Source organism: Taudactylus pleione, unplaced genomic scaffold (genome assembly GCF_031769625.1).
Source record: "Taudactylus pleione unplaced genomic scaffold, aTauple2 ptg000258l, whole genome shotgun sequence".
NCBI lineage: Eukaryota > Metazoa > Chordata > Amphibia > Anura > Myobatrachidae > Taudactylus > Taudactylus pleione.
In genome coordinates, this window is record NW_028284660.1 from 2,743,443 (window position 1) to 2,764,335 (window position 20,893).

Here is a 20,893-nt window from a genome sequence, read left to right on the forward strand (position 1 = left end):
TGTGTGCGCAGTAGCCGCACGTGCATCAACAAAGTAGTGCCAAGCGTGCGCCTGTGTCATAAGTAAAGGGCCAGCTGGCTTGACCGCTAAAGGGTGCTGTAACCCCCGAAAGTACACTCCAGTCCAAACCAAAAAAAAAATTACTTTCTGTGTTTGTGAATTGTGTGCGCAGTAGCCGCACGTGCATCAACAAAGTAGTGCCAAGCGTGCGCCTGTGTCATAAGTAAAGGGCCGGCTGGCTTGACCGTTAAAGGGTGCTGTAACCCCCAAAGTACACTCCAGTCCAAACCAAAAAAAAAATTATTTTCTGTGTTTGTGAATTGTGTGCGCAGTAGCGGCACGTGCATCAACAAAGTAGTGCCAAGTGTGCGCCTGTGTCATAAGTAAAGGGCCAGCTGGCTTGACCGTTAAAGGGTGCTGTAACCCCCGAAAGTACAGTCCAGTCCAAATAAAAAAAAAAATTATTTTCTGTGTTTGTGAATTGTGTGCGCAGTAGCCGCACGTGCATCAACAAAGTAGTGCCAAGCGTGCACCTGTGTCATAAGTAAAGGGCCGGCTGGCTTGACCGTTATAGGGTGCTGTAACCCCCAAAGTACACTCCAGTCCAAACCAAAAAAAAAATTATTTTCTGTGTTTGTGAATTGTGTGCGCAGTAGCCGCACGTGCATCAACAAAGTAGTGCCAAGCGTGCGCCTGTGTCATAAGTAAAGGGCCGGCTGGCTAGACCGTTAAAGGGTGCTGTAACCCCCGAAAGTACAATCCAGTCCAAACCAAAAAAAAAATTATTTTCTGTGTTTGTGAATTGTGTGCGCAGTAGCCGCACGTGCATCAACAAAGTAGTGCCAAGCGTGCGCCTGTGTCATAAGTAAAGGGCCGGCTGGCTTGACCGTTAAAGGGTTCTGTAACCCCCAAAGTACACTCCAAACCAAAAAAATATATATTTTCTGTGTTTGTGACTTGTGTGCACTGTGGCTGCACGTGCATCAACAAAGGAGCAGCGCCAAGCGTGCGCCTGTGTCCCATAAGTAAAGAGCCGGCTGGCTCATTTCTTAAAGGGTGGTGTAACCCACAAAGTGCACTACTCTCCAGCAAAAATAAAAAAATATTTTCTGTGTTTGTGTGCGCTTTAGCCGCACGTATATATATCAATATAACATAAATGGAGGACCAAACTTTCTCCGATAAAAATAAAATAGGGAAAGATCAAGAACCACTTCCTCCTAGTGCTGTTGCTGCTGCTGGGAGTTGTTCATCATCCCAGAGAGGAAGTAGGAACACCACTACTTTTACTAAACAATTGACCCTCCAACAGTCCCTAGCGATGAGGATGAAGTACGACAGCAGTCATCCTGAAGCAAAACGTATAACTGAGGCCTTGACTGCTATGTTGGTGTTAGACGTGCGTCCGGTATCCGACATTAGTGCAGTGGGATTTAGACAATTGATGGAGGTAGTGTGTCCTCGGTTCCAAATCCCGTCTAGATTCCACCGGCATCCTCAAAGCAGCAGCGACAAGCATGCGTCTGTCTGTTAAAGGGTGGTGACACCCTCAAAGTGTGCTACACAAACAATTAAAATATTGTTCTTTTTTTTTCTGTCTTTGTGAATTGTGTGGGCTGTAGCCGCACCTGCATCCTTAAAGCAGCAGCGACAAGCGTGCGTCTGTCTGTTAAAGGGTGGTGTAACTCTCAAAGTGCTCCAAAAAATAAAAAACTATTTTTTTAATGTGTTTGTGACTTGTGTGCGATGTAGCCGCACTTGCATCCTCAAAGCAGCAGCGACAAGCGTGCGTCTGTCTGTTAAAGGGTGGTGACACCCTCAAAGTGTGCTACACAAACAATAAAAATATTCTTCTTCTTTTTTCTGTCTTTGTGAATTGTGTGGGCTGTAGCCGCACCTGCATCCTTAAAGCAGCAGCGACAAGCGTGCGTCTGTCTGTTAAAGGGTGGTGACACCCTCAAAGTGTGCTACACAAACAATTAAAATATTCTTCTTCTTTTTTCTGTCTTTGTGAATTGTGTGGGCTGTAGCCGCACCTGCATCCTTAAAGCAGCAGCGACAAGCGTGCGTCTGTCTGTTAAAGGGTGGTGTAACTCTCAAAGTGCTCCAAAAAATAAAAAACTATTTTTTTAATGTGTTTGTGACTTGTGTGCGATGTAGCCGCACTTGCATCCTCAAAGCAGCAGCGACAAGCGTGCGTCTGTCTGTTAAAGGGTGGTGACACCCTCAAAGTGTGCTACACAAACAATAAAAATATTCTTCTTCTTTTTTCTGTCTTTGTGAATTGTGTGGGCTGTAGCCGCACCTGCATCCTTAAAGCAGCAGCGACAAGCGTGCGTCTGTCTGTTAAAGGGTGGTGTAACTCTCAAAGTGCTCCAAAAAATAAAAAACTATTTTTTTAATGTGTTTGTGACTTGTGTGCAATGTAGCCGCACTTGCATCCTCAAAGCAGCAGCGACAAGCGTGCGTCTGTCTGTTAAAGGGTGGTGACACCCTCAAAGTGTGCTACACAAACAATAAAAATATTCTTCTTCTTTTTTCTGTCTTTGTGAATTGTGTGGGCTGTAGCCGCACCTGCATCCTTAAAGCAGTAGCGACAAGCGTGCGTCTGTCTGTTAAAGGGTGGTGACACCCTCAAAGTGTGCTACACAAACAATTAAAATATTGTTCTTTTTTCTGTCTTTGTGAATTGTGTGGGCTGTATCCGCACCTGCATCCTTAAAGCAGCAGCGACTAGAGTGCATCTGTCTGTTAAAGGGTGGTGACACCCTCAAAGTGTGCTACACAAACAATTAAAATATTGTTATTTTTTTTTTGGTCTTTGTGAAATGTGTGGGCTGTAGCCGCACCTGCATCCTTAAAGCAGCAGCGACAAGCGTGCGTCTGTCTGTTAAAGGGTGGTGACACCCTCAAAGTGTGCTACACAAACAATAAAAATCTTCTTCTTTTTTCTGTCTATGTGAATTGTGTGGGCTGTAGCCACACCTGCATCCTTAAAGCAGCAGCGACAAGCGTGCGTCTGTCTGTTAAAGGGTGGTGACACCCTCAAAGTGTTCTACACAAACAATTAAAATATTGTTCTTTTTTTTTCGGTCTTTGTGAAATGTGTGGGCTGTAGCCGCACCTGCATCCTTAAAGCAGCAGCGACAAGCGTGCGTCTGTCTGTTAAGGGTGGTGTAACTCTCAAAGTGCTCCAAAAAATAAAAAACTATTTTTTTAATGTGTTTGTGACTTGTGTGCGATGTAGCCGCACTTGCATCCTCAAAGCAGCAGCGACAAGCGTGCATCTGTCTGTTAAAGGGTGGTGACACCCTCAAAGTGTGCTACACAAACAATAAAAATATTAATCTTCTTTTTTCTGTCTATGTGAATTGTGTGGGCTGTAGCCGCACCTGCATCCTTAAAGCAGCAGTGACAAGCGTGCGTCTGTCTGTTAAAGGGTGGTGACACCCTCAAAGTGTGCTACACAAACAATAAAAATATTCTTCTTCTTTTTTCTGTCTATGTGAATTGTGTGGGCTGTAGCCGCACCTGCATCCTTAAAGCAGCAGCGACAAGCGTGCGTCTGTCTGTTAAAGGGTGGTGACACCTCAAAGTGTTCTACACAAACAGTTAAAATATTGTTCTTTTTTTTCGGTCTTTGTGAAATGTGTTGGCTGTAGCTGCACCTGCATCCTTAAAGCAGCAGCGACAAGCGTGCGTCTGTCTGTTAAAGGGTGGTGTAACTCTCAAAGTGCTCCAAAAAATAAAAAACTATTTTTTTAATGTGTTTGTGACGTGTGCGATGTAGCCGCACTTGCATCCTCAAAGCAGCAGCGACAAGCGTGCGTCTGTCTGTTAAAGGGTGGTGACACCCTCAAAGTGTGCTACACAAACAATAAAAATATTCTTCTTTTTTCTGTCTTTGTGAATTGTGTGGGCTGTAGCCGCACCTGCATCCTTAAAGCAGCAGCGACAAGCGTGCGTCTGTCTGTTAAAGGGTGGTGACACCCTCAAAGTGTGCTCCACAAACAATAAAAATATTCTTTTTTTTTTTCTGTCTTTGTGAATTGTGTGGGCTGTAGCGGCACTTGAATCCTCAAAGCAGCAGCGACAAGCGTGTGCGTCTGTCTGTTAAAGGATTACATCGGTGACAGCATCCAAGTAGGCATGTCAGACAGTCCGTACCTGTACTGGCAGGAAAAAGAAGCAATTTGGAGGTCCCTGTACAAACTGGCTCTATTTTACCTGAGTTGCCCCCCCTCCAGTGTGTACTCCGAAAGAGTGTTTAGTGCAGCCGGGAACCTTGTCAGCGAAAGGCGTAGGAGGTTGCTTCCACAAAATGTGGAGAAGATGATGTTCATAAAATGAATTATCAACTCTTCCAGGGAGACCAGCCTCCAGAAAGTACAGAGGGACCTGTGGTTCCAGCAGGGATGAATTAATACTCTGTGAGGATGAGGATGTACACACTGAAGAGGGTGAGGAATCGGTGGATGAGGAGGATGAGGATGACATCTTGCCTCCGTAGAGCCAGTTTGTGCAGGGACAGATAAATTGCCAGCTTGTTTTGTGGGGGCCCAAACGAACCAATCATTTCAGCCACAGTTGTGTGGCAGACCCTGGCGCTGAAATGATTGGTTTGTTAAAGTGTGCATGTCCTGTTTATACAACATAAGGGTGGGTGGGAGGGCCCAAGGACAATTCCATCTTGCACCTCTTTTTTTTCTTTGCATTATGTACAGTTTGGGGCCTAGTTTTTCAATGCCATCCTGTCTGCCACTGCAGTGTCACGCCTAGATGGGTCACGTGTTTGTGCCGCCCACTCGTGTCGCTTAGCATAGTCATCCAGCTTCCTCGGTGCAACCTTTTGGACATAAAAACACTATTGTGAGGTGTGAGGTATTCAGAATAGACTGGAAATGAGTGGAAATTAAGGTTATTGAGGTTAATAATAGCATAGGAGCAGAAAAACCTACAAATTCTGTGATTTTAGCTGTTTTTATGCTTTTTTTCAAAAAAATACAGATCCAAAACACAAAACTCAGAACCCAAAACACGGAAGGGTGGTTTTGGCAAAAGCAATCCAGATCCAAAACACGAAGAAAGATCCAGATCCAAAACCAAAACACAAAACACGAAAAGTGGCCGGTGCACACCCCTAATATACACACACAGTAATGTTACAGTGTGCATGTTTTATACACTATTTTAGCATGTTATTTATCTATTACCATGCTGTACAGTATTTTTTTTTGGTATTGATGTTTAGAGTTAGGAATAGAGGGCCTGATTCGGACCCGCTCGCGAACGCATAGCGCACGCAAGCGGATCGATGGTACCCCACTGCGCAAACGCACGCCGGAGCCGGCTCCGGCGTGCGCGAGACCCGGCCAGTGATGGGTGCTCCGTCGCTATGGGTCTCGCACCAAAGCGGGGCAGCTGTCGATTGTGATTGATAGCTTTCCCCATTTTGGAGTGGGCGGAGGGGGGTGGCTGGCCAAATGAAAGAATGCCTGCCGTTTGGGGGCGGCCCCACTGACATCACAAGTGATGTCAGTGGATGAGCTTCCGGCTCTATTAGAGCCTAAAGATCACTGGGTTTTGCAGGAACGAGACCCTACCCCAAGGGTCTCATCGCAAGCCCCGATGGTCATGACCATCGCGACCATCACTTGGCCGCTCGCTAAAGCTTAGCGAGCGGCCAGGAAGCCGTCTTTAAAAAAAACAAAACACAAGGACGCCCTGATTCAGAGCGAGCGCTCTCAAAGAGCGTCCAGCTCTGTATCAAGCCCTGAGTTACAGTAGGACTAGGATGTTTTATGTTTTGGTTGGAATTGGTATTGAGGGCTACTTACAGTACAGTGTCTATTTTTTACACAGAAAGAAACAGGCAGCGCCAGAAGCCAGTGGAGAAGACTGCCATTCTGGAGGTGTCACCTACGCAGGGTATGTGCTATTTTTATTATATATTTTTTTTAAAAGTACATTTATATTTTGATTAGAACTAGGAATAATGCTATATTTCTTCTGTAATAATGACTACCTGGGACCTGGCTGGGGCCATTGTGATGCATCCTGCCTGTAATAATGACTACTGTACCTGGCAGGGGCATATCTGCCCATTGGCCAGCATGACATTCACCAGGGTGCCGGCTAAGCGGGGATGGTGGCCGGCAGTGCCACCCATGGCCAGGGGGCTAGAATCAGGATGGGACTGCCAGGACTGTAGTCCCAGGTTAGCCCCTAGATCAATCCTGGGGCAGATGTCCAGGGCCGGGTAGCCGCTGGTGCTTGCCAGTGGCTACCTGGAACGTACAATTTATGAATAAAGTTTTTTGTTTTGTTTTTTTGACACAAGACACGTGTGACGTCGTGACGTCATGTGCACTGCATCACTGCACTGAGTAGCTGGCCACACAGCCACAGCCTTAATATTTGGTAAGTATCTGTGGGCTACAGGAACTGGATGCAGGTGGCCAAGGGCTGGAGAGATAGGATGGGGGCTGGCTTGGGAGACAGAAGGTGGATGCCTGGGGAGACAAAAGCAGGAAGGCAAGGGAGACAGGAGGATGGCTAGGGAGACCGAAGGAGGGTGGCTGGAGAGACAGAAGGGGGGCTGGCTTTGGAGACAGAAGGGGGGCTGGCTTTGGAGACAGAAGGGGGGCTGGCTTTGGAGACAGAAGGGGGGCTGGCTTTGGAGACAGAAGGGGGGCTGGCTTTGGAGACAGAAGGGGGGCTGGCTCTGGAGACAGAAGGGGGGCTGGCTTTGGAGACAGAAGGGGGATAGTTGGGGAGACAGAAGGGGGGTGGCTGTGGAGACAGAAGGGGGATGGCTGTGGAGACAGAAGGGGGATGGCTGTGGAGACAGAAGGGGGCTGCTGTGGAGACAGAAGGGGGCTGCTGTGGAGACTGAAGGAGGATGGCTGGGGAGACAGAAGGAGGATAGCTGGGTAGACAGAAGGAGGATAGCTGGGGAGACTGAAGGAGGATAGCTGGGGAGACTGAAGGAGGATGGCTGGGGAGACAAAAGCAGGAAGGCAAGGGAGACAGGAGGATTGCTAGGGAGACCGAAGGAGGATGGCTGGAGAGACAGAATGGGGGCTGGCTTTGGAGACAGAAGGGGGCTGGCTTTGGAGACAGAAGGGGGGCTGGCTTTGGAGACAGAAGGGGGCTGGCTTTTGGAGACAGAAGGGGGACTGGCTTTGGAGACAGAAGGGGGGCTGGCTTTGGAGACAGAAGGGGGGCTGGCTTTGGAGACAGAAGGGGATTGGCTGTGGAGACAGAAGGGGGATGGCTGGGGATACAGAAGGGGAGTGGCTGGGGAGACAGAAGGGGAGTGGCTGTGGAGACAGAAGGGGGCTGCTGTGGAGACAGAAGGGGGATGGCTGGGGAGACTGAAGGGGGATGGCTTGAGAGACTGAAGGAGGATGGCTGGCTGGCTTTGGAGACAGAAGGGGGGCTGGTTTTGGAGACAGAAGGGGGCTGGCTAGGGAGACAGAAGGGGGCTGGCTAGGGAGACAGAAGGGGGCTGGCTAGGGAGACAGAAGGGGGATGGTTGGGGAGACAGAAGGGGGATGGTTGGGGAGACAGAAGGGGGATGGTTGGGGAGACAGAAGGGGGGTGGCTGTGGAGACAGAAGAGGGATGGCTGGGGAGACAGAAGGGGGATGGCTGGGGAGACAGAAGGGGAGTGGCTGGGGAGATAGAAGGGGGATGGTTGGGGAGATAGAAGGGGGATGGTTGGGGAGACAGAAGGGGATAGCAGGGGAGACAGAAGGGGAGTAGCTGGGGAGACAGAAGGGGAGTAGCTGGGGAGACAGAAGGGGAGTAGCTGGGGAGACAGAAAGGAAAAAGCTGGGGAGATAGAAGGGAAATAGCTGGGGAGATAGAAGGCGACTGGTTGGGGAGACAGAAGGGGGATATCTGGGGAGACAAAAGGAGGTTGGCTGGGTAAATAGAAGAGGAGCTGGCTGGGGAAACAGAAGGGATGCTGCCTGCTGAGGTAGAAGGAGGTGCTGGCTGATGAAACTTGGGGGCTGACATGGAGACAGAAGGGTTACTGGCTGGGGAGCATGGGTCCGCCCCTCAGTGTTATTTGTGGTGTTTTGCATCATTATCCCTGTGACAGAGAATATGGAGGCTGGACAGAGGGTTACATTGAGCCTGAACTTCTCATCCTGGTGCACGTCAGTGATAGCCCTTGGTTGGCAACCAGTCAAAAAAAAGGGCCTAAATGAGCACCCAGGATGTAATTTGAAAGGCTTTTGGGAGAGACAGGAGCTTGTGGTCACTTCAGTGCCGGTGGTGCGACCTTGTACGCCTTGACCTCCTCCTGCTCAGGCACTGTCTGCAAGCAGGTATGCACAGCTCTGTATGTACATCATTGTGTACTGCATGTACTGTATGTACTGTACAGTATGTGTGCATATATTATTCCTCTGTAATACTAATTTTTGTAGTGTAATATATTGTCATTTACAGTATGCTTGTACTGTAGGTTACCATTAACATATAGGGACGTATTCAATTAGTTTAGCCTCGGCAAAAAAGTTCCGCCTGCCCAACTTTTCACCTACATCGCGTGTTTTGGACACGAAAACTTATCGTGCGCGTCCCCGCTTTTCGCCCTATTCAATTACTAACCAGGCGAAAATGGCAAGCAGCGAATGCAGAACAGGCAGAAAGTACTGTCAGAATAGTGGAAATCAGCCTTACCCCCAAAAAAGATGCACTAAGATTGGGGATGAATGTAAAAATGTTCCAATGGCCCTAATAAAACTATTTGGGGTGCTGAAGTTGTTTAAAATCCTTGTTATTAGCGTCTTTGTGAAAGTGGTGAAGAATGGCATTAAGCAGTATCTTTTGGTGAAAATAAGTAGTCCCGAAATTTGGGGTGCTTGAAAATGGGTGCTAGCATATTTTAATATCTCTAAAGTGAACTTTTAAAAAACATGAAAAATCACCCTCATACTACATGCACCTGCAATCCCAAAAACACTTGGCCCCTCCTTACATCACCCCAAGAAGTCTATTTCGCTAGTTTTTATGCTTGTCCCCCCACTTTGTACTGTTTTGCCCCCAAAATGAAAGTACTTTCTTTGGGGTGCTCTTATGGTTTTCTGGATTATAAATATAAAAATGTTGCACTTCTTTTCTCCTGCTATTCTTAGGCGAATCTTTTTCGCCTATCACATTGTATTCACTTTCCGCTTAGGCGAAAAGCAGCTGGAATTGAAATTGGAGATAAGTTCCGATCACGTGAAAAGCCACGATCGGCGATAGTTTTTCACGAAAAACTGCTTTTCCCTTCTAATTGAATATGGCCCAATGTTGAAGATTACTATAATTTTGTGTTCACTTGCAAGATAATACTATATACACACACAGTAATGTTACAGTGTGCATGTTTTATACACTATTTTAGCATGTTATTTATCTATTACCATGCTGTACAGTATTTTTTTGGGGTATTGATGTTTAGAGTTAGGAATAGAGGGCCTGATTCGGACCCGCTCGCGAACGCATAGCGCACGCAAGCGGATCGATGGTACCCCACTGCGCAAACGCACGCCGGAGCCGGCTCCGGCGTGCGCGAGACCCGGCCAGTGATGGGTGCTCCGTCGCTATGGGTCTCGCACCAAAGCGGGGCAGCTGTCGATTGTGATTGATAGCTTTCCCCATTTTGGAGTGGGCGGAGGGGGGTGGCTGGCCAAATGAAGGAATGCCTGCCGTTTGGGGGCGGCCCCACTGACATCACGAGTGATGTCAGTGGATGAGCTTCCGGCTCTATTAGAGCCTAAAGATCACTGGGGTTTGCAGGAACGAGACCCTACCCCAAGGGTCTCATTGCAAGCCCCGATGGTCATGACCATCGCGACCATCACTTGGCCGCTCGCTAAAGCTGTGGGTGGTCACCCACAGCTTAGCGAGCGGCCAGGAAGCCGTCTTTAAAAAAAACAAAACACAGGGACGCCCTGATTCAGAGCGAGCGCTCTCAAAGAGCGTCCAGCTCTGTATCAAGCCCTGAGTTACAGTAGGACTAGGATGTTTTATGTTTTGGTTGGAATTGGTATTGAGGGCTACTTACAGTACAGTGTCTATTTTTTACACAGAAAGAAACAGGCAGCGCCAGAAGCCAGTGGAGAAGACTGCCATTCTGGAGGTGTCACCTACGCAGGGTATGTGCTATTTTTATTATATATTTTTTTTAAAAGTACATTTATATTTTGATTAGAACTAGGAATAATGCTATATTTCTTCTGTAATAATGACTACCTGGGACCTGGCTGGGGCCATTGTGATGCATCCTGCCTGTAATAATGACTACTGTACCTGGCAGGGGCATATCTGCCCATTGGCCAGCATGACATTCACCAGGGTGCCGGCTAAGCGGGGATGGTGGCCGGCAGTGCCACCCATGGCCAGGGGGCTAGAATCAGGATGGGACTGCCAGGACTGTAGTCCCAGGTTAGCCCCTAGCTCCTACCTGGGGCAGATGTCCAGGGCCGGGTAGCCGCTGGTGCTTGCCAGTGGCTACCTGGTACGTACAATTAATGAATAAAGTTTTTTGTTTTGTTTTTTTGACACAAGACACGTGTGACGTCGTGACGTCATGCGCACCGCATCACTGCACTGAGTAGCAGGCCACACAGCCACAGCCTGAATATTTGGTAAGTATCTGTGGGCTACAGGAACTGGATGCAGGTGGCCAAGGGCTGGAGAGATAGAAGGGGGTCTGGCTTGGAAGAAAGAAGTTGGATGCCTGGGGAGACAAAAGCAGGAAGGCAAGGGAGACAGGAGGATAGCTAGGGAGACCGAAGGAGGATGGCTGGAGAGACCGAAGGGGGGCTGGCTTTGGAGACCAAAGGGGGGCTGGCTTTGGAGACCAAAGGGGGGCTGGCTTTGGAGACCGAAGGGGGGCTGGCTTTGGAGACAGAAGGGGGGCTGGCTTTGGAGACAGAAGGGGGGCTGGCTTTGGAGACAGAAGGGGGGCTGGCTTTGGAGACAGAAGGGGGGCTGGCTGGGGAGACAGAAGGGGGATGGTTGGGGAGACAGAAGGGGATTGGCTGTGGAGACAGAAGGGGGATGGCTGGGGATACAGAAGGGGGATGGCTGGGGATACAGAAGGGGAGTGGCTGGGGAGACAGAAGGGGAGTGGCTGGGGAGACTGAAGGGGGATGGCTGGGGAGACTGAAGGGGGATGGCTGGGGAGACTGAAGGAGGATAGCTGGGGAGACTGAAGGAGGATAGCTGGGGAGACTGAAGGAGGATAGCTGGGGAGACTGAAGGAGGATGGCTGGGGAGACTGAAGGAGGATGGCTGGGGAGACTGAAGGAGGATGGCTGGGGAGACTGAAGGAGGATGGCTGGGGAGACAGAAGTGCAATAGCTGTGGAGACAGAAGGGGAATGTCTGGGGAGACAGAAGGGGGATGGCTGAGGAAACAGAAGGGGGGTAGCTGGGGAGATAGAAGGGGGATGGCTGGGGAGACTGAAGGGGGATGGCTGGGGAGACTGAAGGGGGATGGCTGGGGAGACTGAAGGGGGATGGCTGGGGAGACAGAAGGGGGATGGCTGGGGAGACAGAAGGGGGATGGCTGGGGAGACTGAAGGAGGATGGCTGGGGAGACAGAAGTGCAATAGCTGTGGAGACAGAAGGGGAATGGCTGGGGAGACAGAAGGGGAATGGCTGAGGAGACAGAAGGGGGTAGCTGGGAAGACAGAAGGGGGATGGTTGGGGAGACAGAAGGGGGGTAGCTGGGGAGATAAAAGGGGGATGGTTGGGGAGACAGAAGGGGAATGGCTTTGAAGACAGAAGGGGGGCTGGCTTTGGAGACAGAAAGTGGGCTGGCTTTGGAGACAGAAGGGGGCTGGCTGGGGAGACAGAAGGGGGATGGTTGGGGAGACAGAAGGGGATGGTTGGGGAGACAAGGGGATTGTCTGGGGAGACAGAAGGGGGTGGCTGTGGAGACAGAAGAGGGATGGCTGTGGAGACAGAAGGGGGATGGCTGGGGAGACAGAAGGGGAGTGGCTGGGGAGATAGAAGGGGGATGGTTGGGCAGACAGAAGGGGGTAGCAGGGGAGACAGAAGGGGAGTAGCTGGGGAGACAGAAGGGGAGTAGCTTGGGAGACAGAAAGGAAAAAGCTGGGGAGATAGAAGGGAAATAGCTGGGGAGATAGATGGGGACTAGTTGGGGAGACAGAAGGGGGATATCTGGGGAGACAAAAGGAGGTTGGCTGGGTAAATAGAAGAGGAGCTGGCTGGGGATACAGAAGGGATGCTGCCTGCTGAGGTAGAAGGAGGTGCTGGCTGATGAAACATGGGGGCTGGCTGGGAGACAGAAGGGTTACTGGCTGGGGAGCATGGGTCCGCCCCTCAGTGTTATTTGTGGTGTGTTGCATCATTATCCCTGTGACAGAGAATATGGAATCTGAACAGAGGGTCTACATAGATCCTGAATTTCTCGTCCTGGGGCACGTCAGTGATATGCACTTGGCTGACAACCAGTCAAAACAAAGGGCCTAAATTAGCACCCAAGATGTATTTGGGAGGGACAGGATCCTGTGGTCACTTCAGTGCTGGTGGTGCGACCTTGTATGCCTTGACCCCCTCCTCCTCTGGGGGCTCAGGCACTGTCTGCAAGCAGGTATGTACTGTACACAGTTATGTATGTACAGCATTGTGTACTGCATGTACTGTACTGTATGTACTATACAGTTCAGTATGTGTGCATATATTATTCTCTGTAATACTCATTTTTGTAGTGTACTATATTGGTATTTACTGTATGCTTGTACTGTAGGTTACTATTAACGGAATCTGTATGTAATGCCAGCTGTCAAAATACCAACAGCTGCATCCCGATGGTTGGTATCCCTCCCCCATTCTCCCCCTAACACTCCCTTGTTGTAGCCTAACCTTAACCCTCCCCCACCCCGCACCCTAACCCCCCTTAGTGCCTAAACCTAAGTCTCCCCCCTTTGTGCCTAACCCTAACCCTCCCCCTTAGTGCCAGACCCTAACTCCCCCCCATAAAACCTAGCGCTAACCCCGCTATGGTGCCTAAACCTAACCCTCCCTTCGCGGCTAACAGCTACGATGCCTTCTTTCGGACTGGCGTCTGTCTGTGTTCCGGCGTCGGGATTGAGATAGGCATCGGTATTGCAACGCCTATCTTAAGTCCCGTGTTGGACTACCAACATCGGGATTCCACCGGGCAGCATGCCGTCCGCTGATCTGCTAACTACAATATACTATTAATATATAGTTGAAGAATACTATAATTCTGTGTTCACTTACAAGACAATACTATATACAGTATATAGTAATGTTACAGTGTGCATGTTTTATACACTATTTTAGAATATTTTTGAATGTTATTTCTCTGTTACCATGCTGTACAGTATTTTTTGGTATTGATGTTTAGCGTTAGGAATAGCGTTGCAGTAGGACTAGGATGTTTTATGTGTTTTGGTTGGAATTGGTATTGAGGGCTACTTACAGCACAGTGTCTATATTTTACACAGGAAGACACAGGTGGCGCCAGAAGAAAGTGGTGGAGACGGCCGTTCTGGAGGTGTCACCTGCGGAGGGTATGTTCTATACTTTTTTTAATCTTTTATACCTATGTACTATGGTTAGGGCTAGGAATAATGCTATTTCTCAGTTACAGTACAGTGTTATATTTTTTTTGTATTCATACCGAGAATTACTTTAGAAATAGAGTTAGGACTTTGTTTTTTTTTTGTGTTTGAGTTAGTTTTACCTGGCGCACTTACTGTATAGTACAGTGTCTAATTTCTTACACAGAGACAGACACATGCAGCTTGTGCCAGAGTAACCAGGATGAAGTGGATGCTCCAAGGGAGTCACCTGCAAGAGGTATGTTCTGTACCTTATTATTTTAAATATATGTTTACAGTATAGTTAGGGCTAGGAAAAATTCTATGTCTCCTGTAATAATCACCTGGGTGGGTCCATTGTAATTCATCCTGTCTATAATAATGACTAACCTATAAGCTATATTTTTTTGAATTGATACAAAGATTTAGAAATCGAGGAGCCACACAGGCGCCAGATGAACAAGCCTGAAGTGGCCGGTCCAAGGGAGGCACTTGCAGGAGGTATATACTGTACTTTATTATTTTCAAAAAGTTTGTTTACAGCATGATTAGGGCTAAGATCAATGCTGTATTACTTTTATAATAAAGATTATCTGGGACTTGGCTGGGACCATTATGATGCATCCTACCTGTAATAATGACTATTGTACCTGGGACCTTGCTCTGGCCATTGTGATGCATCCTGCTTATAGTGATTACTGTACTTTATTATTTTAAAAAAGTTTATGTGTACAGTATGGTTAGGGCTGGGAGTAATGCTGTATTTCTCAGTCACAGTACAGTGCTGTCGTTTTTTTGTATTCCTACAGAGAATTACTTTTAGAAATTGAGTTAGGACTATGGGGTTTATCTTGCGTTTGAATTAGTACTAAGGCGCACTTAGGGCCTCATTCAGCTTCAGATGGGATTGTAAATCTGCTTGCAATCAGCTTAGCTTTTCCGTCTGTGCTGATATGGTAATGCAGCAGGAGGCATCACGCCACCTGCGGTTTTACGTATCCGAGCTGCGTTGTCCTGCGCAGCATCGGATACTCTGCAGGACACCGACCAGCTAAGGTGACCCAGCCGGCCGCCGCAGTTGAGATGAAGAAGCCAGGAAATCTCCATCAGCCAACAGAGATCCTCGCTTCTTCCCTCCCCCCCAGTGGCGGCGACACGCCTCCATGTCGGGGAACGGAGAGCATCGCCGCCCCCTCCCCGCCTACAAACGGCATAAGACTGTCAATCACTGCCAGTCTGCGAGAGGAATCGCATACCCGTTCCGCACATGCGCAGAACGGGCCATGCGCCTGCACAAATTCCCAAACAATAAGGGTCTGAATCAGACCCTTTATAGTATAGTGTCTATTTTTTACAGAGACAGACATAAGCCACTGGTGCCAGGAGAACGAGGATGATGTAGATGCTCCAAGGGAGGCACCTGAGAAAGGTATGTTCTATACTATGGTTAGGGCTAGGGATAATTCTATATTTCTCCTGTAATAATGACGATATGGGACCTGGGTGGGGCCATAGTGATGCATCCTGTCTATGCAGTAATAATTATGACATGTGACCTGGGTGGGGCCATAGTGATGCATCCTGTCTATGCAGTAATAATTATGACATGTGACCTGGGAGGGGCCATAGTGAAGCATCCTGTCTATGCAGTAATAATTATGACAAGTGACCCGGGAGGGGCCATAGTGAAGCATCCTGTCTATGCAGTAATAATTATGACATGTGACCTGGGAGGGGCCATAGTGATGCATCCTGTCTATGCAGTAATAATTATGACATGTGACCTGGGAGGGGCCATATTAATGCATCCTGTCTATGTAGTAATAATTATGACATGTGACCTGGGAGGGCCATCGTGATGCATTTTATTTGTTATAATAACTACTATACAGTACTTTATTATTTTAAAAATGTTTACGTTAACAGTAGGGTTAGGGCTAGGATTAATGCTGTATTTCTCAGTTACAGTACAGTGCTATTTTTCTTTGTATTAGTACAAAGATTTAGGTTTAGGAATCGAGTTAGGACTAAGGGTCTGATTCAGACCTGGTCGCTAGCAAGCGTTCGCTCGTTGCTGGCGATGTTTGCTAATGTACACTAGGGGTGAGCAGGTTCGGATTTCTGAAATCCGAACCCCCCCGAGCCCCCCCGATCCGAGGCCGATCCGAGTCAGGCTCGACTTTTCCCGCCTGACTCGGATCTGAAATCGAGGCAAAACGTCATCATCCCGCCTTCCGGGTCACGCGGGTTTTGGATCCTATATAAGGTACCTGCGTCGGCGCCATTTTCTCACTCGTCTGTGGACAGTGAAGAGGGAGGGTGGGAGTTAGGGCTGCCTGGGCTGTGTAGTGTAGTGTAGTGTAGTGCAGAGTAGTGTTGTGCTGTGCTGTGCTGCGCTGTGCTGCTGTTGTCCATAGGGGCTGTGTCCACTACTTCAAAGTCCATAGGGGCTGGCTGTGTTGTGCTGTGCTGCTGTTGTCAATAGGGGCTGTGTCCACTACTTCAAAGTCCATAGGGGCTGGCTGGACTGTGTTGTGCAGTCAGTTGTCCATAGGGGCTGTGTCCACTCCAAAGTCCTGTGCAGTGTCCCAGTCCTAAAGGGGTGCTGTAGTGTTGTCCAGGGGGTGCTCTGTCCGTCAGGGGTGCTCCCCCCAAGTGCTAAAAAAAAAATATTTTTTCTGTGTTTGTAAATTGTGTGCGCAGTAGCCGCACATGCATCAAGAAAGTAGTGCCAAGCGTTCGCCTGTGTCATAGGTAAAGGGCCGGCTGGCTTGACCGTTAAAGGGTGCTGTAACCCCCAAAGTACACTCCAAACCAAATAAAAAAATATTTTCTGTGTTTGTGAATTGTGTGCGCAGTAGCCGCACGTGCATGAACAAAGTAGTACCAAGCGTGCGCCTGTGTCATAAGTAAAGGGCCGGCTGGCTTGACCGTTAAAGGGTGCTGTAACCCCCAAAGTACACTCCAAACCAAATAAAAAAATATTTTCTGTGTTTGTGAATTGTGTGCACTGTGGCTGCACGTGCATCAACAAAGGAGCAGCGCCAAGCGTGCGCCTGTGTCCCATAAGTAAAGAGCCGGCTGGCTCATTTCTTAAAGGGTGGTGTAACCCACAAAGTGCACTACTCTCCAGCAAAAATGAAAAAATATTTTCTGTGTTTGTGTGCGCTTTAGCCGCACGTATATATCAATATAACATAAATGGAGGACCAAACTTTCTCTGATAAAAATAAAATAGGGAAAGATCAAGAACCACTTCCTCCTAGTGCTGTTGCTGCTGCTGGGAGTTGTTCATCATCCCAGAGAGGAAGTAGGAACACCACTACTTTTACTAAACAATTGACCCTCCAACAGTCCCTAGCGATGAGGATGAAGTACGACAGCAGTCATCCTGAAGCAAAACGTATAACTGAGGCCTTGACTGCTATGTAGGTGTTAGACGTGGGTCCGGTATCCGCCATTAGTGCAGTGGGATTTAGACAAATGATGGAGGTAGTGTGTCCCCGGTTCCAAATCCCGTCTAGATTCCACCTGCATCCTCAAAGCAGCAGCGACAAGCATGCGTCTGTCTGTTAAAGGGTGGTGTAACCCTCAAAGTGCGCTCCACAATCAATAAAAATATTCTTCTTTTTTTTTCTGTCTTTGTGAATTGTGTGGGCTGTAGCCGCACTTGCATCCTCAAAGCAGCAGCGACAAGCGTGCGTCTGTCTGTTACAGGGTGGTGTAACCCTCAAAGTGCGCTCCACATAAAATAAAAATATATATTTTTTCTGTCTTTGTGAATTGTGTGGGCTGTAGCCGCACTTGCATCCTCAAAGCAGCAGCGACAAGCGTGCGTCTGTCTGTTACAGGGTGGTGTAACCCTCAAAGTGCGCTCCACAAACAATAAAAATATATATTTTTTCTGTCTTTGTGAAATGTGTGGGCTGTAGCCGCACTTGAATCCTCAAAGCAGCAGCGACAAGCGTGCGTCTGTCTGTTAAAGGGTCGTGTAACCCTCAAAGTGCTCCAAAAAATAAAAAACTATTTTTTTATGTGTTTGTGACTTGTGTGCGATGTAGCCACACGTGCATCAACACAGTAGCAGTGCCAAGCGTGCACCTGTGTCATAAGTCAAGGGCCGGTTTGGACATCTGGTCCGGACTAAAGGACGTGCCAACAATTTCTGACAAGTCTACTGTCACTGCATATGATACTGTCCTCAAAGCAGCAGCGACAAGCGTGCGTCTGTCTGTTAAAGGGTGATGTAACCCTAAAAGTGCGCTCCACAAACAATAAAAAAAATCTTTTCTTTTTCTTTGTGAAATGTGTGGGCTGTAGCCGCACCTGCATCCTTAAAGCAGCAGCGACAAGCGTGCGTCTGTCTGTTATAGGATTACATCGGTGACAACATCCAAGTAGGCATGTCAGACAGTCCGTACCTGTACTGGCAGGAAAAAGAAGCAATTTGGAGGTCCCTGTACAAACTGGCTCTATTTTACCTGAGTTGCCCCCCCTCCAGTGTGTACTCCGAAAGAGTGTTTAGTGCAGCCGGGAACCGTGTCAGCGAAAGGCGTAGGAGGTTGCTTCCACAAAATGTGGAGAAGATGATGTTCATAAAATGAATTATCAACTCTTCCAGGGAGACCAGCCTCCTGAACGTACAGAGGGACCTGTGGTTGTGGATTCCAGCGGGGACGAATTAATACTCTGTGAGGATGAGGATGTACACAACACTGAAGAGGGTGAGGAATCGGTGGATGAGGAGGATGAGGACGACATCTTGCCTCCGTAGAGCCAGTTTGTGCAGGGACAGATTAATTGCCAGTTTGTTTTGTGGGGGCCCAAACAAACCAATCATTTCAGCCACAGTCGTGTGGCAGACCCTGGCGCTGAAATGATTGGTTTGTTAAAGTGTGCATGTCCTATTTATACAACATAAGGGTGGGTGGGAGGGCCCAAGGACAATTCCATCTTGCACCTCTTTTTTTTCTTTGCAGTATGTACTGTTTGGGGCCTAGTTTTTCAAACTGCCATCCTGTCTGCCACTGCAGTGTCACTCCTAGATGGGCCACGTGTTTGTGCCGCCCACTCGTGTCGCTTAGCATAGTCATCCAGCTACCTCGGTGCAACCTTTTGGACATAAAAACACTATTGTGAGGTGTGAGGTGTTCAGAATAGACTGGAAATGAGTGGAAATTAAGGTTATTGAGGTTAATAATAGCATAGGAGCAGAAATACCCACACATTCTGTGATTTTAGCTGTTTTTATGCTTTTTTTAAAAAAAATACAGATCCAAAACACAAAACCCAGAACCCAAAACACGGAAGGGTGGTTTTGGCAAAACCAATCCAGATCCAAAATACGAAGAAAGATCCAGATCCAAAACCAAAACACAAAACACGAAAAGTGGCCGGTGCACACCCCTAATGTACACATGCGTAAGCATCTCAGTGCGCGTACGCAAACTAGTCCGAGCGATCGGCAAGCCCTCGCTCGTCCAGCGAAGACAGCCCAGTGGAATGAGTGACAGGAGAGGCCGTTTGTCGGTGGTAACAGGGGCAGGCAAGTAGCAACTGGAGAGTGAAGGTGCGAATGCAGGTGTGCCTGAGTGTTTCAACGCCGTTTCAGAGGTGTGCATAATTAATAGCCAGCATCATAGTACACGTCACGTGGCTGGTTTTTACACTGAACTGCTTGCAGTGCTTGCGGTAGGGTAAAGGCAACCACAAGCTCAGCGAATGCTCCCTATGGTACCCGATGTACTGATGGTTGCATACATTTTGTGGAGATGACGTGCGCAAGTGGGCATCTGAAGCCTGGCTGGTGGCCGTCTGCATACACAAAGTGATCGCACGCCAAGACATAGTGGGTATGCTTATACCTTGCCGTGCGATCGCCTGCCTTGCTGGATGTGTTCCAAATTTGCATATGCTGGGAGCGAGCGTACGCATCTAGCGACCGGGTCTGAATCAGGCCCTATGTTTTTTGTTCAAATTGATATTAACAGTACAGTGTGTATTTTTTGCACAGAGCCTCACAGGCTTATACAGGAGAAGAAGGCCGCTCTGTTGGAGCCACCTAAGAGAGATACTGTATGTACTGTACAATAGCTGGGGCCATTGTGATGCATCCTGTCTGTAATGATGACTACTGTACAGTACTTTATTAATTTAAAAAAATACATTTATAGTAGAGATTAGGGGTGTGCGCCGGCCACTTTTTGTGTTTTGGTTTTGGATCTGGATCTTTCTTCGTGTTTTGGATCAGGATTGGTTTTGCCAAAACCACCCTTCTGTGTTTTGGGTTCTGGGTTTTGGATCTGTATTTTTTTGAAAAAAAGCATAAAAACAGCTTAAATCACAGAATTTGTGGGTTTTTCTGCTCCTATGCAATTATTAACCTCAATAACCTTCATTTCCAGTCTATTCTGAACACCTCACACCTCACAATATTGTTTTTATGGCCAAAAGATAGCACCGAGGTAGCTGGATGACTATGCTAAGCGACACGAGTGGGCGGCACAAACACGTGGCCCATCTAGGAGTGACACTGCAGTGGCAGACATGATGGCAGTTTGAAAAACTAGGCCCCAAACAGTACATACTGCAAAGAAAAAAAAGAGGTGCAAGATAGAATTGTCCTTGGGCCCTCCCACCCACCCTTATGTTGTATAAATAGGACATGCACACTTTAACAAACCAATCATTTCAGCGCCAGGGTCTGCCACATGACTGTGGCTGAAATGATTGGTTCGTTTGGGCCCCCATAAAACAAGCTGGCAATTAATGTGTCCCTGCACAAACTGGCTCTACGGAGGCAAGATGTCGTCCTCATCCTCCCCATCCACTGATTCCTTGGATAAAACAGGAAAAAGGGACTTAGGTGTCCCTGGACTGCTTACGTTCTTAGCCAAAGTTTCTGAACTTGACAGTAACTTTTTATGAACGCGCTGCAGGTGCCGTATAAGGGAAGATGTTCCTAGGTGGTTAATGTCCCTACCCCTACTTATTTCACCTTTACATATGGTACATATGGCAAGACAGTTGTTGTCCGGATTTGGATAGAAATATTGCCAGACCAAAGAGGTGGAATGTTTGGTCTTCTGCCCAGGCATGACCGTGATGGGCTTTTTCATCCCACGGACAACAACTGTCTCCCCCGGAGCCTGATTTAAACAAACCACATCACCATCAGAATCCTCCTCGCCAACTTCCTCCTCAGTGCCAGCTACACCAGTATCCTTATCCTGTTGTACTTCAACAGTGACATCTTCAATTTGCATATCAGCAAGTGGACTGTGGGTGCTCC

The 20,893-nt window shown here is 48.1% G+C and overlaps 1 protein-coding gene across 5 annotated transcripts in view; it reads left to right on the forward strand.

Annotated features, from left to right (window-relative positions):
• LOC148514811 (uncharacterized) overlaps nucleotides 1–20,893 on the forward strand; it is a 188,347-nt gene that overhangs the window by 46,548 nt on the left and 120,906 nt on the right. For all 5 annotated transcript variants that reach the window (XM_088480937.1, XM_088480939.1, XM_088480941.1 and 2 more), the window contains 4 exons: nucleotides 5,863–5,928; nucleotides 10,094–10,159; nucleotides 13,507–13,572; nucleotides 13,790–13,861. In XM_088480937.1, the coding sequence (XP_088337063.1) occupies nucleotides 5,863–5,928; nucleotides 10,094–10,159; nucleotides 13,507–13,572; nucleotides 13,790–13,861 (270 nt within the window). The remainder of the gene's footprint in view (nucleotides 1–5,862; nucleotides 5,929–10,093; nucleotides 10,160–13,506; nucleotides 13,573–13,789; nucleotides 13,862–20,893) is intronic.